Source organism: Saccoglossus kowalevskii, chromosome 22 (genome assembly GCF_978046115.1).
Source record: "Saccoglossus kowalevskii chromosome 22, keSacKowa6.1, whole genome shotgun sequence".
Lineage (NCBI taxonomy): Eukaryota > Metazoa > Hemichordata > Enteropneusta > Harrimaniidae > Saccoglossus > Saccoglossus kowalevskii.
In genome coordinates this window covers 3048946-3063596 of record NC_140662.1, presented here as the reverse complement: position 1 = coordinate 3063596, position 14651 = coordinate 3048946, and the positions used below count along the sequence as shown (strand labels likewise).

General features: G+C 34.7%; 1 protein-coding gene across 2 annotated transcripts in view; it reads left to right on the top strand.

Annotated features, from left to right (window-relative positions):
* Positions 1-6212: 6212 nt before the first annotated feature.
* The window catches only part of LOC100378822 (vesicle-fusing ATPase-like), a 42477-nt gene continuing 34038 nt past the window's right edge, over positions 6213-14651 (top strand). Inside the window, exons 1-2 of one of the 2 annotated variants that reach the window (XM_085496077.1) lie at positions 6213-6267; positions 9764-9855. In XM_085496077.1, the coding sequence (XP_085352203.1) occupies positions 6256-6267; positions 9764-9855 (104 nt within the window). In that variant the 5' untranslated portion in view covers positions 6213-6255. Of the gene's footprint in view, positions 6268-6312; positions 6497-9763; positions 9856-14651 lie in introns of those variants that run through there. The other variant, XM_085496076.1, reaches the window with a different exon arrangement.

Below are 14651 nucleotides of genomic sequence, written 5' to 3'. Positions count from 1 at the left end.
TGATTTTGACGTATTTTAGTACTAAAATGGCTGCCATTCAGCCATCAAGCTGCTCTGGAAACATTCTGATTGTTTCATTTGAATCATAGGCCAGTCCCAGAACTCCGGTCACTGGGTATTACTATCGTCTCATTAATCCTCTACACTCCTCTGAAAGGATTAAAATTACAAAGATACATGTACTTATTTACAGCTCAGTGTACGAATTGCTAACTCGACTGAGATAAGCCTGATATAAGTTTCTGATAGAATACACAATGATAATTATCATGACTATGAACATGGAAATGTTCAGCAACTAAAATTCTCTTATTATTGGGATGAAAATTCAAAGTTGCTTTTCAGTGAGGCATTGCAAAGTAAAAATTTGTGTACGTTAATTGATAAATTTAATATTACTGATTTTGCTGCCTCTCAGCAGGCTGTTGATGAAGCAACATGCCAACTATCAAACATTTACCATGAGGCAGCTGGTAGTAGCCTGAAAAGACGTATAATTAGAAAAAAAACAAAATTTAAAAAAAGTAAGCCAAAGTGGTACTCCGATGAACTTAGCAGAATGAAAAGAGACCTAAAAGAAATTTCCAGGAGATTAAGTATCAATCCTAACAATAAGGAATTAAGAATGAAGTGCTATAACCAAAAAAGAAAATATAAACAATTGATCAAAAAAATGAAAAGAGAGTTTAAAAAAAATATATTGAATAAGTTGGAAAAAATGGGCAATTCTCGTCCTAACGACTATTGGGAATTGATAAATGATTTAAAAAGCAGTCAAGAAAACAATGATCATGAAAATATTAGTGAACAAAAATGGTATGCACACTTCAAAATGCTAAACACAAATGAGGTAGAAAATGATATAACACTTCAAAAAGAAATTACAAAACTGGAAGATGAAAACACTGCAAGTATCATATTAGACCAAGCTATATCTCAGTTAGAGATTCAGTCAGCAATAAGCAAACTAAAAAATAAAAAAGCACCTGGGGTTGACAAAATCACTAACGAGATGATAAAAGCAGGCAGAAATACACTGATTAAACCACTGCAAAAATTGTTTAATTTAATACTGAGCAGTGGAAAATTTCCAAATACTTGGAATTTAGGCATGATCACCCCTGTATTTAAACAAGGTATCAAATCTGAACCAGGAAACTATAGAGGAATAACTCTTCTTAACAGTTTGAGTAAGCTCTTTACTGCAATCCTGAAACAAAGGTTAACAAAATATATCAAAGAAAATGATATCATTATGAGAGAACAGATTGGCTTCATGCCAAATTTTAGCACATCTGACCACATCTTTGTTTTTAAACAACTTTTAACAAAGTACTTAAATAATGGTAAATATATTTTTTCATGCTTCATAGATTTTAAAAAGGCCTTTGACTCCATTTGGCATCTTGGCCTCTTCTATAAACTACAGAAATACAACACTTCCGGAAAATTCTACAATGTAATTAAAGCAATCTATCTTAATTCAATTAGCTGTGTTAAGCTAAAAAATAGATTAACTAACTCCTTTGCTGTGAAAAAGGGCATCAGACAGGGAGATGGCTTAAGTCCTCTACTCTTCAATATATTTGTTAATGACATCACAAGTCACATTGAATCCTCCAATAATGATCCACCAACTCTTCTACATAATAACCTTTCCTGCCTGATGTATGCTGATGACCTGGTACTGATTTCACAATCTAAATTAGGCTTACAGAATGCCATGAACAGTGTGGAAACATACTGCAAAAAGTGGAATTTAAAAATTAACACAACAAAATCAAAAATTATGATATTCAACAAATCTGGCAGAGTTCTCAACAAATTCAAATTCACAATCTCTGGCCAGCAATTAGAAAATGTAGCCTCCTATACCTACCTCGGAATCAAATTTAATCTAACTGGGAAGCTCCACAGAGCCCAAGAGGACTTGAAAAATAGAGCTCTAAAAGCCTATTTCAAAATGAAACAAATTTTGTATTCGGACACTGCAGTTCCATTAAAAGTACATATAAAAATGTTTGATGCTGTGGTAAGACCAATACTGCTCTATTGCAGTGAAATATGGTCAACTGATTACAACAACCATGCAAAAGATTTCTTTAATTTGACAACACCTATGGAAAAATTGCATGTAAAATTCTGTAAATCTCTTTTAAAATTAAACAGCAAAGCTACCAATCTTGCTTGTCTACTAGAACTAGGAAGATATCCATTAGCTATTACTACTGCTGAAGGAGCTGTAAATATAATATTTAAGAAACTGTGCACACTTTGTAATGTCATTTACGTCAAACAACGCATTTTTTTCAAGTTATGGTTCAATAAACATCCTGACATGGAATACCGGTACTAATATCATGAATAATAATAATAATCGTTATTGGTAAACGTATCATTAAATGCGATATTGTTCATAATAAAATAAAGTTAAATGTTGAAAACTAAAATGAAATGAAAAAAAATTTAGAGGAATATATATATATATATATATTTAGATTATTAGGCAGCTGGTAATTTTCATTTAATGAAGTTTTCTCTCATTAAGAAGCCTTGGTATAAAAATTTGCCTAGATTAATTAACATATTTTTGTATTTTGCTTTAAGTGTATTTACAATTTTTCTTCTTTCTTTTGATTGGTCGGTGTTGCAAGAAATTTAGTATAAGCCATGTTGTCATGCCAACTTGTTATATTTATATAGCTCTGGATAAAAACGAAATGAATGTCGAAATATAACTACTTGTAATTTGGCTAATTAAACATCGGTGGACAAAACACTACACTAAATGAAACTAATTAAAATTGACAAGGCCCAATACTAACCTCAGACGTCTTTTTCAGTCTGCACACTAAAGGGTTGGTCATTAGAAAATCAGAGGAGATGGCGGAATTGCACAGCAAAAAAATCATACAGCGTTAATTTACGTAATCAAAAATCGTAATACGTAAATCTTAAGGGGAAAATATTCCACACCGTGGAAAACAAATTACAGCAGTTTCATCATGAAAAAAAATACCGGTAGCTTACACATTTTTCTTGTCACCCATAATATTTAATGGTCTGTCCCTAACACAATAGCTCACCACATTCTGAAAATATGATTACATATTAAATTAACAAATGTACAAATATGATATTTGGTTGATCCAAACCAGTATATCAACTGCTTCCTGTGGTACGTGATTATGTTTATGTAACCATTGATTGGACATTTCCTAATTTTAATACTGTATTATAACATGGTTAGTCTGAATCTAGCAATCTGGCCGAAGCAAGGTTAACATTTGCATTTGCCTAGCACTTGAAGACCTGTGATTCCGACAGAAACAGAATAAACAGGCTTAAATATCTAACTGAATCGCGATTGCACGACTGTTCGCATTATACCACAGTCCCTCTATCGCGCGAGGACTGTGATTATACATACTAGTAATAATTGCGAGTGTATAATCAACTGAACAAAACAAGGAAACCTTGTACAAATACTAGTACGAATTATTATTGTAAAAAATAATAATATATGGTGCATTTTGCAAGAAAACTCCCCGCACAATAGGGCGTGAAAATTCTTAGCCTACAAAATGAATTAGAATGCCAGTTTATACAAATAAAACCAAAAATCCACGTGGAAATTATCATACAATGCAATAACAATGTAAATCGGGCGTTATGTTTTCAAAATTATTTCCCTATTAGGTGTTTTTTTTTTTTTTTTAAGCGGGAGGGTCGTCACCTGCACACACGCGGGAATCGAGTCCCAAGCGATGATAACAACACACGCTAAAACGCAAAGGCTCATGGGTAGACACACTATGGCCACCTGATGCATGCGTAGGTGACAACTCCCCGATTTAAACATGGTTCTTCGTCATCCCTTACAGTAGTAATATAATCAAAGAAACCCCGTTGGGAGAATTGTAAAATTTAAACATAGCAGCGTGACGTAACCAACGATTTTGTAGTGTGTTTGTGCAAGCTTCTTATGAGGTTATGAACGCCACGCTCGAGTGTATGGTAGCGTACATAAGATATCTGTGTTTAAAATTAGAATATCTGGGGCTTACGCTTGGTTATTATCTCTGACTAAATATGCTAATTTTTCCCAAAGATGTCTTAAATCTGCCACCAAATATCCTCACTTGCCGTTTATAACCTCTAAATAAATGCTCAGCAAAATTGTATAAATCCGATCAACATTCAAAATCACAATACCTTATCAACAAAACAGCCTTTGACGTGTGTGTGTGTGTGGGGGGGGGGGGGTGTGGGGGGGGGGGTCGCTGAATAAAATATGGTACGCAAGCTGAAGTAAAAAACACGTAAAATGGGTGTTATTTAGTTATTTGATGCGTATACGCGTGTACCGTGTTGTGGAAAAAAGGAATCTCATGAATTCATGTTACCTCGAAACAGTGTGATTTTAGTATGTATATAGGTTATCTATTTTAAGTTTCTGCACTTGAAATGGGGTATAATCTCACAAAAATACGTATGTGTTTAGAGTCTTTTTAAAAAAGCTATACTGCAGCATGGGTACCAGGTTACTTGGAGTAACCCCCCCCCCCCCCCGGCGTGTGAATCAGGTGTGAAGATTCTACTCTACTTTATTTTATTTTATTCACCGGTGTAAACCGTTCTTTGAGTCGCTACTTGCTAATTTAGATCAGATTGATTTTAATCCGTCTACAACTTTAGCTGGTTCCCGCCCCAAGGACGCCGGGTACCAGCGAAACTACAACTAAAGAAGTTTTTTGTATGTCTAGAGGGCGTAACATATTCTAGAGGTGAACACTTGTAACACTTTCGAGGAACAGTATTTATGAAAAAAAAAACTATGCTTTATGAGTATTCAACTTTTCTCACTTTGAATTATTTGTGTAAAATACGTATGTCTTTTTATTTGTGATACAAGGGGTACTGGGAGATCGTCCTAAATTTGGTGTCAAATAGGGTTGTTAACTCGGAATATATTACATGTGCGTATTGACATGTCCGTGTGTTTACATGTCCGTTTTGCTGAAGCCCATATAGTATAAATATATACGGTACAAAATTTCATAAGAAGAATAAATGTTGAATATTCAAATAAATTCAATCTAAATATAAAAGCATTTTATTTTCACTCAATTTTGATTAAGTAACCTCATATTTGTAAATCATTTTCTTTATCCATGCTACGTAAGTAAAAATAAAATAGGTGTTTTTGCTTTTAAAACTTTGACCACAATCTCCCAACTCAAACACTTAGTCATCAAAACGTAAAATGCGCTGAATTGCATTGGTCAAATAAACCAAACAACGGTAGACATCATCAATGAAATCTGTTTATATGATGTATATACGTATGTACTGACGCAATTTATCGATGATCGCAAACCTGCGGTTCACACTGGCATGTTTTTGACTTAAAAATCCAAATTCAGGTGACTTCAAGTTGGCAGATATACCCCATTTCAGGATGCTGGCACAATAGAAACTATTCATAAACATTTGTGTATTTGTTTTTCAGCTTTCACACAAAATCCTCCACTCTCCACAAAATTTTCAAATATATATATCAGTGTATATATTTCTGTTTTGCATACTTTTCATCTCACACTTGCTTTCTAGCAATTGATGGGGGGGGGGAGTTTAGTGTTATCAGGTTTATTGTAGGGGTCGTCCATATAATGTAATAATAGGGTGAAGATTTGTTCAAAAATGCAAGCTATACACCGAGAGAAAAGAGGACTTGCATGCCAGGTCTTATGCCAGACAGATTTAAATGTTGTTAGACCCAAGAAAAATTTTAAAAAAAAACGCGGCGAACACAATTTCCACTGGTCACACTCTTTCACTCCCTCTGGTTTCAAATCTTTGACCTCCTAGTGTTAATAGTTTAAACACTTAAAACTCCTCAAAGGAATTAAAATTGTTACATTACTAGTAGGCTTAAGAGAACACATCGTTAGTGTAGAGCAAAACCAACATTTTATGTGCATATAAAAACAGACTAATAAATATTTGCATTATTTTATATTACAATGTAATTATAAATATGCTCTCATCATTGGTTATTTTCTATTTTTAACCGCGAGTGCCTACAGAAGTTCCACGTCACAATGTTGTCTGTCATAGGGAAAATCCCCCCGATTATGTCGCCCAGCATAACAAAGACGATTCGTCACTGCAGCGCCATCAACGACTAATAATAAATATGACGTTAGGTGCGTCAGGTCAGGCTCGCATTCGTGGATTTTAAATCGTGGAAAAATGGCGACCCGGGTGAGTAACAATCTTGGTATGTCCGGTACGAATGTACCGGTATAAATAGTATGTGTATGTAAGCGTAAAACCATCATGGCATTCAAACATGAATATCTGGAAGTATTTTGTCCCATCCGGTAGCGTTGCTACCAAAGAGACGGCAGAAGAACGAAATCGCTCAGAATTAATGGGTGACCTGGATTTCATTCATTTACCGATGACACTAGACAAGGCAGGATCAGTTCACGTATGTTGTAGGTGTTGACAGCTTCGTTGCTGGTTACGTAACGGTGATGTACAACCATCCGTTCTGTGTTTGATTTACGGCCCAATATAAGACGCATACATATGTAATCTTTTACTAATCTCTTGCGAAGAGCTCACTTTCAATTATTAATAATCATTCTATTATTGTAACTCGTTTTGGAGTATAACCCTCAGGGCCTCTGATTCAAGTAATTCTAATAACTAACATTGTATTTGATTTGATCAGTATATTAATGCGGTTCTCGGTGACCCGTGTTAAAAGGGGCGTGTTTTGTAGTTTCCGCACTCTGCTGGACTGAAATGATTTCATTTACCTGACTACCTTCGTTTTGATCATGTCAATTTCGGCTGCTTAACATTGATTTTAAACTTGTTTAAAGTGAAGGTAATTATGCTAAATGCATGCATCCAGGATTTATGGTGCACCCCTCCTGATTGAAGTGGTTTGTTCCATTTTGATCTTCAAAGATCGGAAGCCAATATATCTGAGTGGTGTGAATTGCCATGTGTCTCAGTGATTACAAAATAAAAATATACGAAGAATCAAAATAGAGTACCTAGGCATTGTAAATCCCTCTTAGTAATTTTTGAGCCGATTGGCAGATAATTTCTCATCATTGGGATATCAAAATTTGTTTTATTGTTTGAAATTTTAAACATTCGGTGGGTGGTGACTAGATTCATCATTACTTGTGGCGTCACTGAGAGACGATCAAATTTACAACAAATCAGTTTAGATTCTTTAAATGTTACTCTTGTCTTTCCATGTTCGCTGTCTTAAGCGATTAAAATCAAAACTGAAAATGAATAACTCTGAGCTATATGAAAAATAATTTGTTGTTCTTAGTTTACATGAAAAATGTCATTCCCGTCATAACGACAAACACAAATCGTCGTCTGGCCAATCCCAATTTCGCAAAAAACACCCGTACTAATGTCCAACATGTAAATAAACGTAGCTCACCAAAGGCAACCACGATAACCCGTTGTATTGATGTTGATGAATCCCAGTTAAATGTGTTCGAAAATGCAAGAAATGAAAAAAATACTTCACAGCAGACTAAATACGTTTTGGGCCACCAATTTTGAAGACCTTTCTGTCATTGAGCTCGCCGACTTGCTGCAGGATTTTTACGCTGCAGCTCGCAAGCAAGATGGGGTGCAGTGCAGCAAGCCATCGCTGTCTGGTTTACGAGCTTCAATTCATCTGCACATCACTAGTTCTCCAGATCATCACAAAATTAACATTATGTAGGATAGGGAGTTCCAAGTTTGTCTATTTTTTTGTATACGTGTTATGTTGAAATGACCGCTGCACACTGTATTGTGTTTGTGTGTGTGAATGGGAATCGTTGCGTGAACGTTTTGACGTTATATACAGTATCCAGATTACAAGGCCCATATAATGTAGATGCGATTCTGTTAAATGTTTTCGGTCATTTCTTCCATATTATCTTAAATTTAACATGTGAAAATTCACTGCCAATGCAACAAAATAATAACAATAATGTACTCTCGGTGGCTTATTGTTTAAATCTTTTGTGAATGAAGATTAAAGTTTCTGTCTTAACTGTTGTTACGACTCCAGTGAAACTTTTGGCTGTTATATATCTCAGCGATCTTCACTGACTTGTGTAATTCACAAAAAAGTATTCATTTCTGTTTTAATGATAGCATAACAATTACTGTTGAGTTGACACTGTTTATAAAAAATACTGTATTTCTTCAAGCACATCTCCATATACATTTACGCATGTAAATAAAAATAAAAATAAATAAATAAATAAATAAAAATAAATAAATGTAAATAAAAATTTGCATTGGTTGTGTACTGGATCATTGAAAACCCTTCTATAATTTACATAACATGATAGGACAAATATGGTATATTACAAATTTGAATATGCATTAATTAAGAGAGATTACAATTTTGTACGTAATGTAGCTGGTGTATATTTCACAACAGCTTGAAATACCAAGATGAATTTACTCGCCATCTGTCTTTCTTCAAAAAAAAAATTGCCAATTATTTTTTCACCTATTTTGGCCTATAATGATGCAGGATAATTTAAAAATGCAATTTCCATGAGAACAGGTTCAGTCAACTGTACCTTTTTGCCACAAACAAATTATAAAAAAAATGTTTACAAATTTTCTCATCACAAATTTATGAAATTTTTGATGGTGGTCCCATATACATTGTAATCCTAATGAGCTGTTGTCTTATCTGAATGAATGTGGATTTAACGATGGATGTAGTAAAAATAAAACACTACAAATTCTTGATATTTTGCAGAGCGAAAGGTTTCATCAAATAAAAGACAAAAAGCAAATGAGAGATGGGGTAGTACCCCAACTTGTTACCATGGAAACACTAACACTGAGATAACCTCTTAGCAATATCACCTGCTGATTTCAATGTTTTTTTCTATTCATGTAGACTTTCAGTAGGCCATGTGTTAAACTGTGGTTTATGATTCAAAAACTATTTTACATAACCTTATTACCTAAAACCTTTAAAGTTTCAGTGATATCTTTTGTCAAAAGTGTTTTAATCATGTCCACCTTTAATGTCTGGAGTATCTGCGATCCTGACAGCATGAATTACTATTTTTAAAATACGCTATGCACTGACTGATGTATTCAATATTGTGTTTGCTGTATTAACCTTATTACTAGGGAAGCTGGAATAGTAATTTAATCATGGACTGTATCTTCTAGATTTACTTTACTTTTTTTTTCAATTTAGATCAAGACTTGTATGTCCATTTGGTCCAAAGTTTCAAAAAAATTATTGAAAAATACATGAAAATTTGTGAAATGTTCCTACTAAATTTTGACAGGAAAAGATTATGGTGTACCAAAGATTTAATCTTCTCATATTCTGAGTAGTATCTTGAGAACAGGGATTTCTGATCAGAATCTATGAAATTTTAGCAAGAATCGCCGAGTGTGAAACTTCTCTAGGGTGTATGTTTCTGTAAAACTGACAAGCAGATTCAGATCAGACGTCTTTTCTGGCTATTTTGCATACTAATGACTAGATTCTGGTCAGATTCAGATCAGACGTCTTTTCTGGCTATTTTGCATACTAATGACTAGATTCTGGTCAGATTATCCGAGGGATTTTCATAGTGCGAGTCAACAGGGGATGATTATTCTTGAGTAGTAATATAAATCTAATGCTTAAGTGTGCGTGAGATTGATTTATGTTTTTTTCATAATGTTTTATCTTTTCTGTTTTTAGGTTATCAAAGCAGTACGGTGTCCAACTGACGAGTTGTCGCTGTCCAACTGTGCCGTGGTTTCTGACAAAGACTTTGACCCCAATCATATAAGGTAAGAGCCTCCCCTGGTGTTAATAGGGAATAAAATAATTTGTTTTTCATCAGCTTATGCATTCTGGTTTCTGCAATTCATAAAATTCAAGAAAATTAGTCTCTCACCAAATTGAAATGCTCTATAGTCATTTAAAAAAACTTACATCAGTGCATGATAGTTTGTATAACAATAATAAAATTAAAAACACTCAATAAAGAAAATAAATCTTTATATAATTTACACATGGTCTTGAATAGAAGCTTGCGTTCTCACCTAATATGAAAGCCATTATGATAGTATTTGTCCAAGAAAACAAATGGACTGAATATTAAATAGCCAAAAATAATAAAGTAGGTATCTGAGGACCTGGGTTCATGAGAATTGAATTACCTACCTTACCATACCACGCTCGGGATGATTAGTTTTTATTTACAAAAATAACGGAAAATGGGAGTTTCACAAAATATGTGATGTAATTGCAAAATGATGGTTTAACACACAATATCCAGACTGGCAGGTACCATTTCACCCTCACTGGTACAACTGAGAAACTATTTTTCACGGTGGGCAAATTTTGAAACAAAAAATTGTCTACGCAACACTTTATGCGCAATACCGGATTCTGCCGTAAATTCGCCCTGAGCGTTAAATGGCAGTTTGGGTTTTTGAAAAAATAAAATTTTTCGGCAGTGTGTTAAAGTGTTATTTTAATCTTTTCTGATGCCTAAAAGTTTCACCATAGCTATTGACACCTATTCAATAGTATGATGTTTATTGTGACTAGAGTAAATGAATAAGTTTCGTTTCGACAATGAGCTGTTATCACTGTAAACAATGTTAAATTATTCAAATGCTCAGTTTATCTTTTGAAAACAACTAATTTTTTATTTAAAAACAAATCATGCCACTTTCTCATCAAAATCCAAGCCAAAAGATTGTACTACAACATCAAAAATTCTCTTCCATGCTATGTTCAATAACATTAACTAATATTTAAATGAGCTATGGTAATTTGAACATGTAGGCATCATCCATTGTTTTCATTGGTTAATTAGTGTTTTGACCTGTCAGGTCTCAAGTATATTGATCAATCAAACTTCACATCGTTCTTTTAAATAAATGACTTTCCCCCAAATCTGATTTTGTCCACTATGCACATGTAATATCTGATGAGGGGCATAGCATCTATCAATCTGCCATGACAGTTGCAATTAACTGAGAAAAGAAAGCTGTCCCAAAAAATCCCCTGTGGAATATCAAGTGTTGATATGCTGAACACCTTATTGGTTTGTAGAGATGAATAAGGGATGAATTCAGGCCTGGTTGCTATGGAAACATGACTATAAGAATGCAAATACTGAATGAAAATCAATGCCTTCTATATACCGCAGAATTCTCACGAGACCTTTGAAAGCATTTATCATCTTAATTCCTGTGGTGTTGTGCTCATACAAAGAAATTTAAAATTCCACAGATATGAAATATAGTTATTAAAGTATTCTATTATTTATCATTGAAAAGATTCCACATTAAGTACTGCATTAACCTTTGACCTGTACACCATGTCAGAATTCAAATTAAGTGCAATTAAGGTAATGACAGGGAAAAATAACTGAACCTGTTATTATAGCAATGTATGCATTTTAAGAAAGCCGTGAAATTTGTGTCATTCAAGTGATTACATGTACAAAAACGCTGTTAACAGCTGATAAGTATATTAAGTTTTTTTACTCTGTGAGCTGTTACTATCTTTTCATTCTTTCTATATATTCTCGGGAGTGAATATCTTGGCATTTTCACTGCCGACAACCATTACTTGTGAAAATAAATACATTCATAAAGCTGTGCTTTGGGCTAGTTGTTTAGACTCTCTTGAACAGTGTAACAAGATTGCCCCAATACATGCAACATACATAAATTTGGTTTTTCGGGATTGTCTTATAGTTGAGTTTGAGATGTTTTCTGTTTTCACCGGCTTTTGACTGGTGTTTGACAGTAGCTTCCACAAAGCCCATACATGGTACATTGGTGTGTGTCTGAGTGACATTTTTTACAGTTCTTTTGGGCAAGGTATTTGACTAATTCATAATGTCTAAGATTATGGCCACGCTCTATCATAATTATAACCCAATAAAAGTGAAAAGATTTTCAGTTAAGTTGAAGCATACAGTGTATATGCAAGGTAGAATGTCCGTCCGTCCGTCAGTCTGTCCAGAGTCATATTTCAGAATCCTGTGGACCAATTCCGTTCATTCTTTGCATGTGCCTAGTACCTTATGTGGGACATTTGCACATGCAGTGGTTTAGTGATTCGATTCAAAATGGCCGACTGGCAGCCATCTTGTTTTTTGAAAATGTTGTATTTTGGACATGCTTTGTCAGTTGTCATTCAAACTTGGTACATAGATTATACATGTTAGGATACATGTCCATGACGATTTATTTCGCAATTGGATCAAAGATGATCGACTGGCAGGACATCTTGTTTTTTTTTTAGCTCCGCTGCCGACTGTCGAGCCAAGCTTATCATATGAGTGATTCTCTGTCATCGTCCGTCGTCCGTGTCAATGTTTTACTTTTTTGACTTCTTCTTGAAAACTACAAGTCTGAATGCTTTGATACTTGGTGTATATGTACCTTGGGTGGACCTCTCTCAGATTTGTTCATTTCATGATGATATCTTCAATTCTCTAATTTTGGTGAATATTTTTGTCATTTTTGGTAAAAAGTGATATTTTAGACTTCTCGTTAAAAACCGCAAGTCCAATTGCTTTGATATTGCATATATAGGTACTACATGTGGACCTCTCTCAGATTTGTTCATTTTGTAATGATACCTTTAATTCTCTAATTTTGGTGAATATTTTTGTCATTTTTGGTAAAAAGTGATATTTTCGACTTCTTGTTAAAAACCGCAAGTTCAACTGCTTTGATATTACATATATATGTACTACATGTGGACCTCTCAGATTTGTTCATTTTGTAATGATATCTTTAATTCTCTAATATTGGTGCATATTTTTGTCATTTTTGGTAAAAAGTGATATTTTCGACTTCTTGTTAAAAAATCCCAAGTTTGATTGTTTTTATATTACATATATAGGTACTACATGTGGACCTCTTTCAGATTTGTTAATTTTGTGATGATATTTTCAATTATCTAATTTTGATGATTGTTTTTGTCATTTTTGGTGAAAAGTGATATTTTTGAGTTCTTGTTGAAAACAGCAAGTCCCATTGCTTTGATACTATACATATTGTTCATTTTCTAATAATATCTTCTGTTTTTTACTTGAAATGTGCATTGCTAACAGCGGAGCTATCTCAGCCGACCGGCTGCTTGTTTTTTATGCGGTATCTTGGACGTGCTCTGTCAGTTTTCATTCAAATTTGGCACATACATGTACTTTATACATGTTAGGATGCATGTCCATGACAATTTGTTTCAAAATCTGGTCAAGGATGGCCGATTGACAGCCATCTGACTTTTTGGCCTTACTTATATATATTTCCACAATGTATGTACCATTTTCATTCGTAGTTGGCACATACATCATACATATCAGTGTGTTTCATAATCAGATGAAAGATGGCCGAATAACGGCTGTTTTTATTTTTGGCCATATTACTACTACATGGAACACATGTTTGATGGAAATAAACAATCTGTTGTATATGCCACTTGTGTCAAGGACACACTCGTGACAACCCCTCCGCTTTAATATGATGAGCACAAAGGGAACTTTCAAAAATTTAACGGGGACTGTGTCATTTTCAATGACTTGTATGATATAGAATTTTGGTTCGTGACTTTTTATTAGTTTCCAATGCAACACAGCATTAACGCAGAGTTGGCATTGTCCAACATGATGTTAACACGACATTAACACAGAGTTGGCATGGTCCAACATGATGTTAACACAGCATTAACGCAGAGTTGGCATGGTCCAACATGATGTTAACACGGCATTAACACAGAGTTGGCATGGTCCAACGTGATGTTAACATGGCATTAACGCAGAGTTGGCATGGTCCAACATGATGTTAACACAGCATTAACGCAGAGTTGGCATGGTCCAACATGATGTTAACACGGCATTAACACAGAGTTGGCATGGTCCAACGTGATGTTAATATGGCATTAACACAGAGTTGGCATGGTCAAACGTGATGTTAACATGGCATTAACGCAGAGTTGGCATGGTACAACATGATGTTAACACAGCATTAATGCAGAGTTGGCATGGTCCAACGTGATGTTAACATGGCATTAACGCAGAGTTGGCATGGTCCAACATGATGTTAACACGGCATTAACACAGAGTTGGCATGGTCCAACCTGATGTTAACACAGCATTAACACAGAGTTGACATGGTCCAACGTGATGTTAACACGGCATTAACGCAGAGTTGGCATGGTCCAACATGATGTTAACACGACATTAACACAGAGTTGGCATGGTCCAACCTGATGTTAACACAGCATTAACACAGAGTTGGCATGGTCCAACCTGATGTTAACACGGCATTAACACAGAGTTGGCATGGTCCAACCTGATGTTAACACAGCATTAACACAGAGTTGGCATGGTCCAACCTGATGTTAACACGGCATTAACACAGAGTTGGCATGGTCCTACGTGATGTTAACACGGCATTAACATTTTGAGCTGTACTGTTTTTTGATAGGACTAAACATGTCTGAAAACCTGCAACTAGCTCATTTCTCTTAAAAGAAATATGCATAAAGTTGACGAACAATGCTGTTCCTTGCACAGTATATGTATATCCCAACTGAATTCTAAAAAATGAAA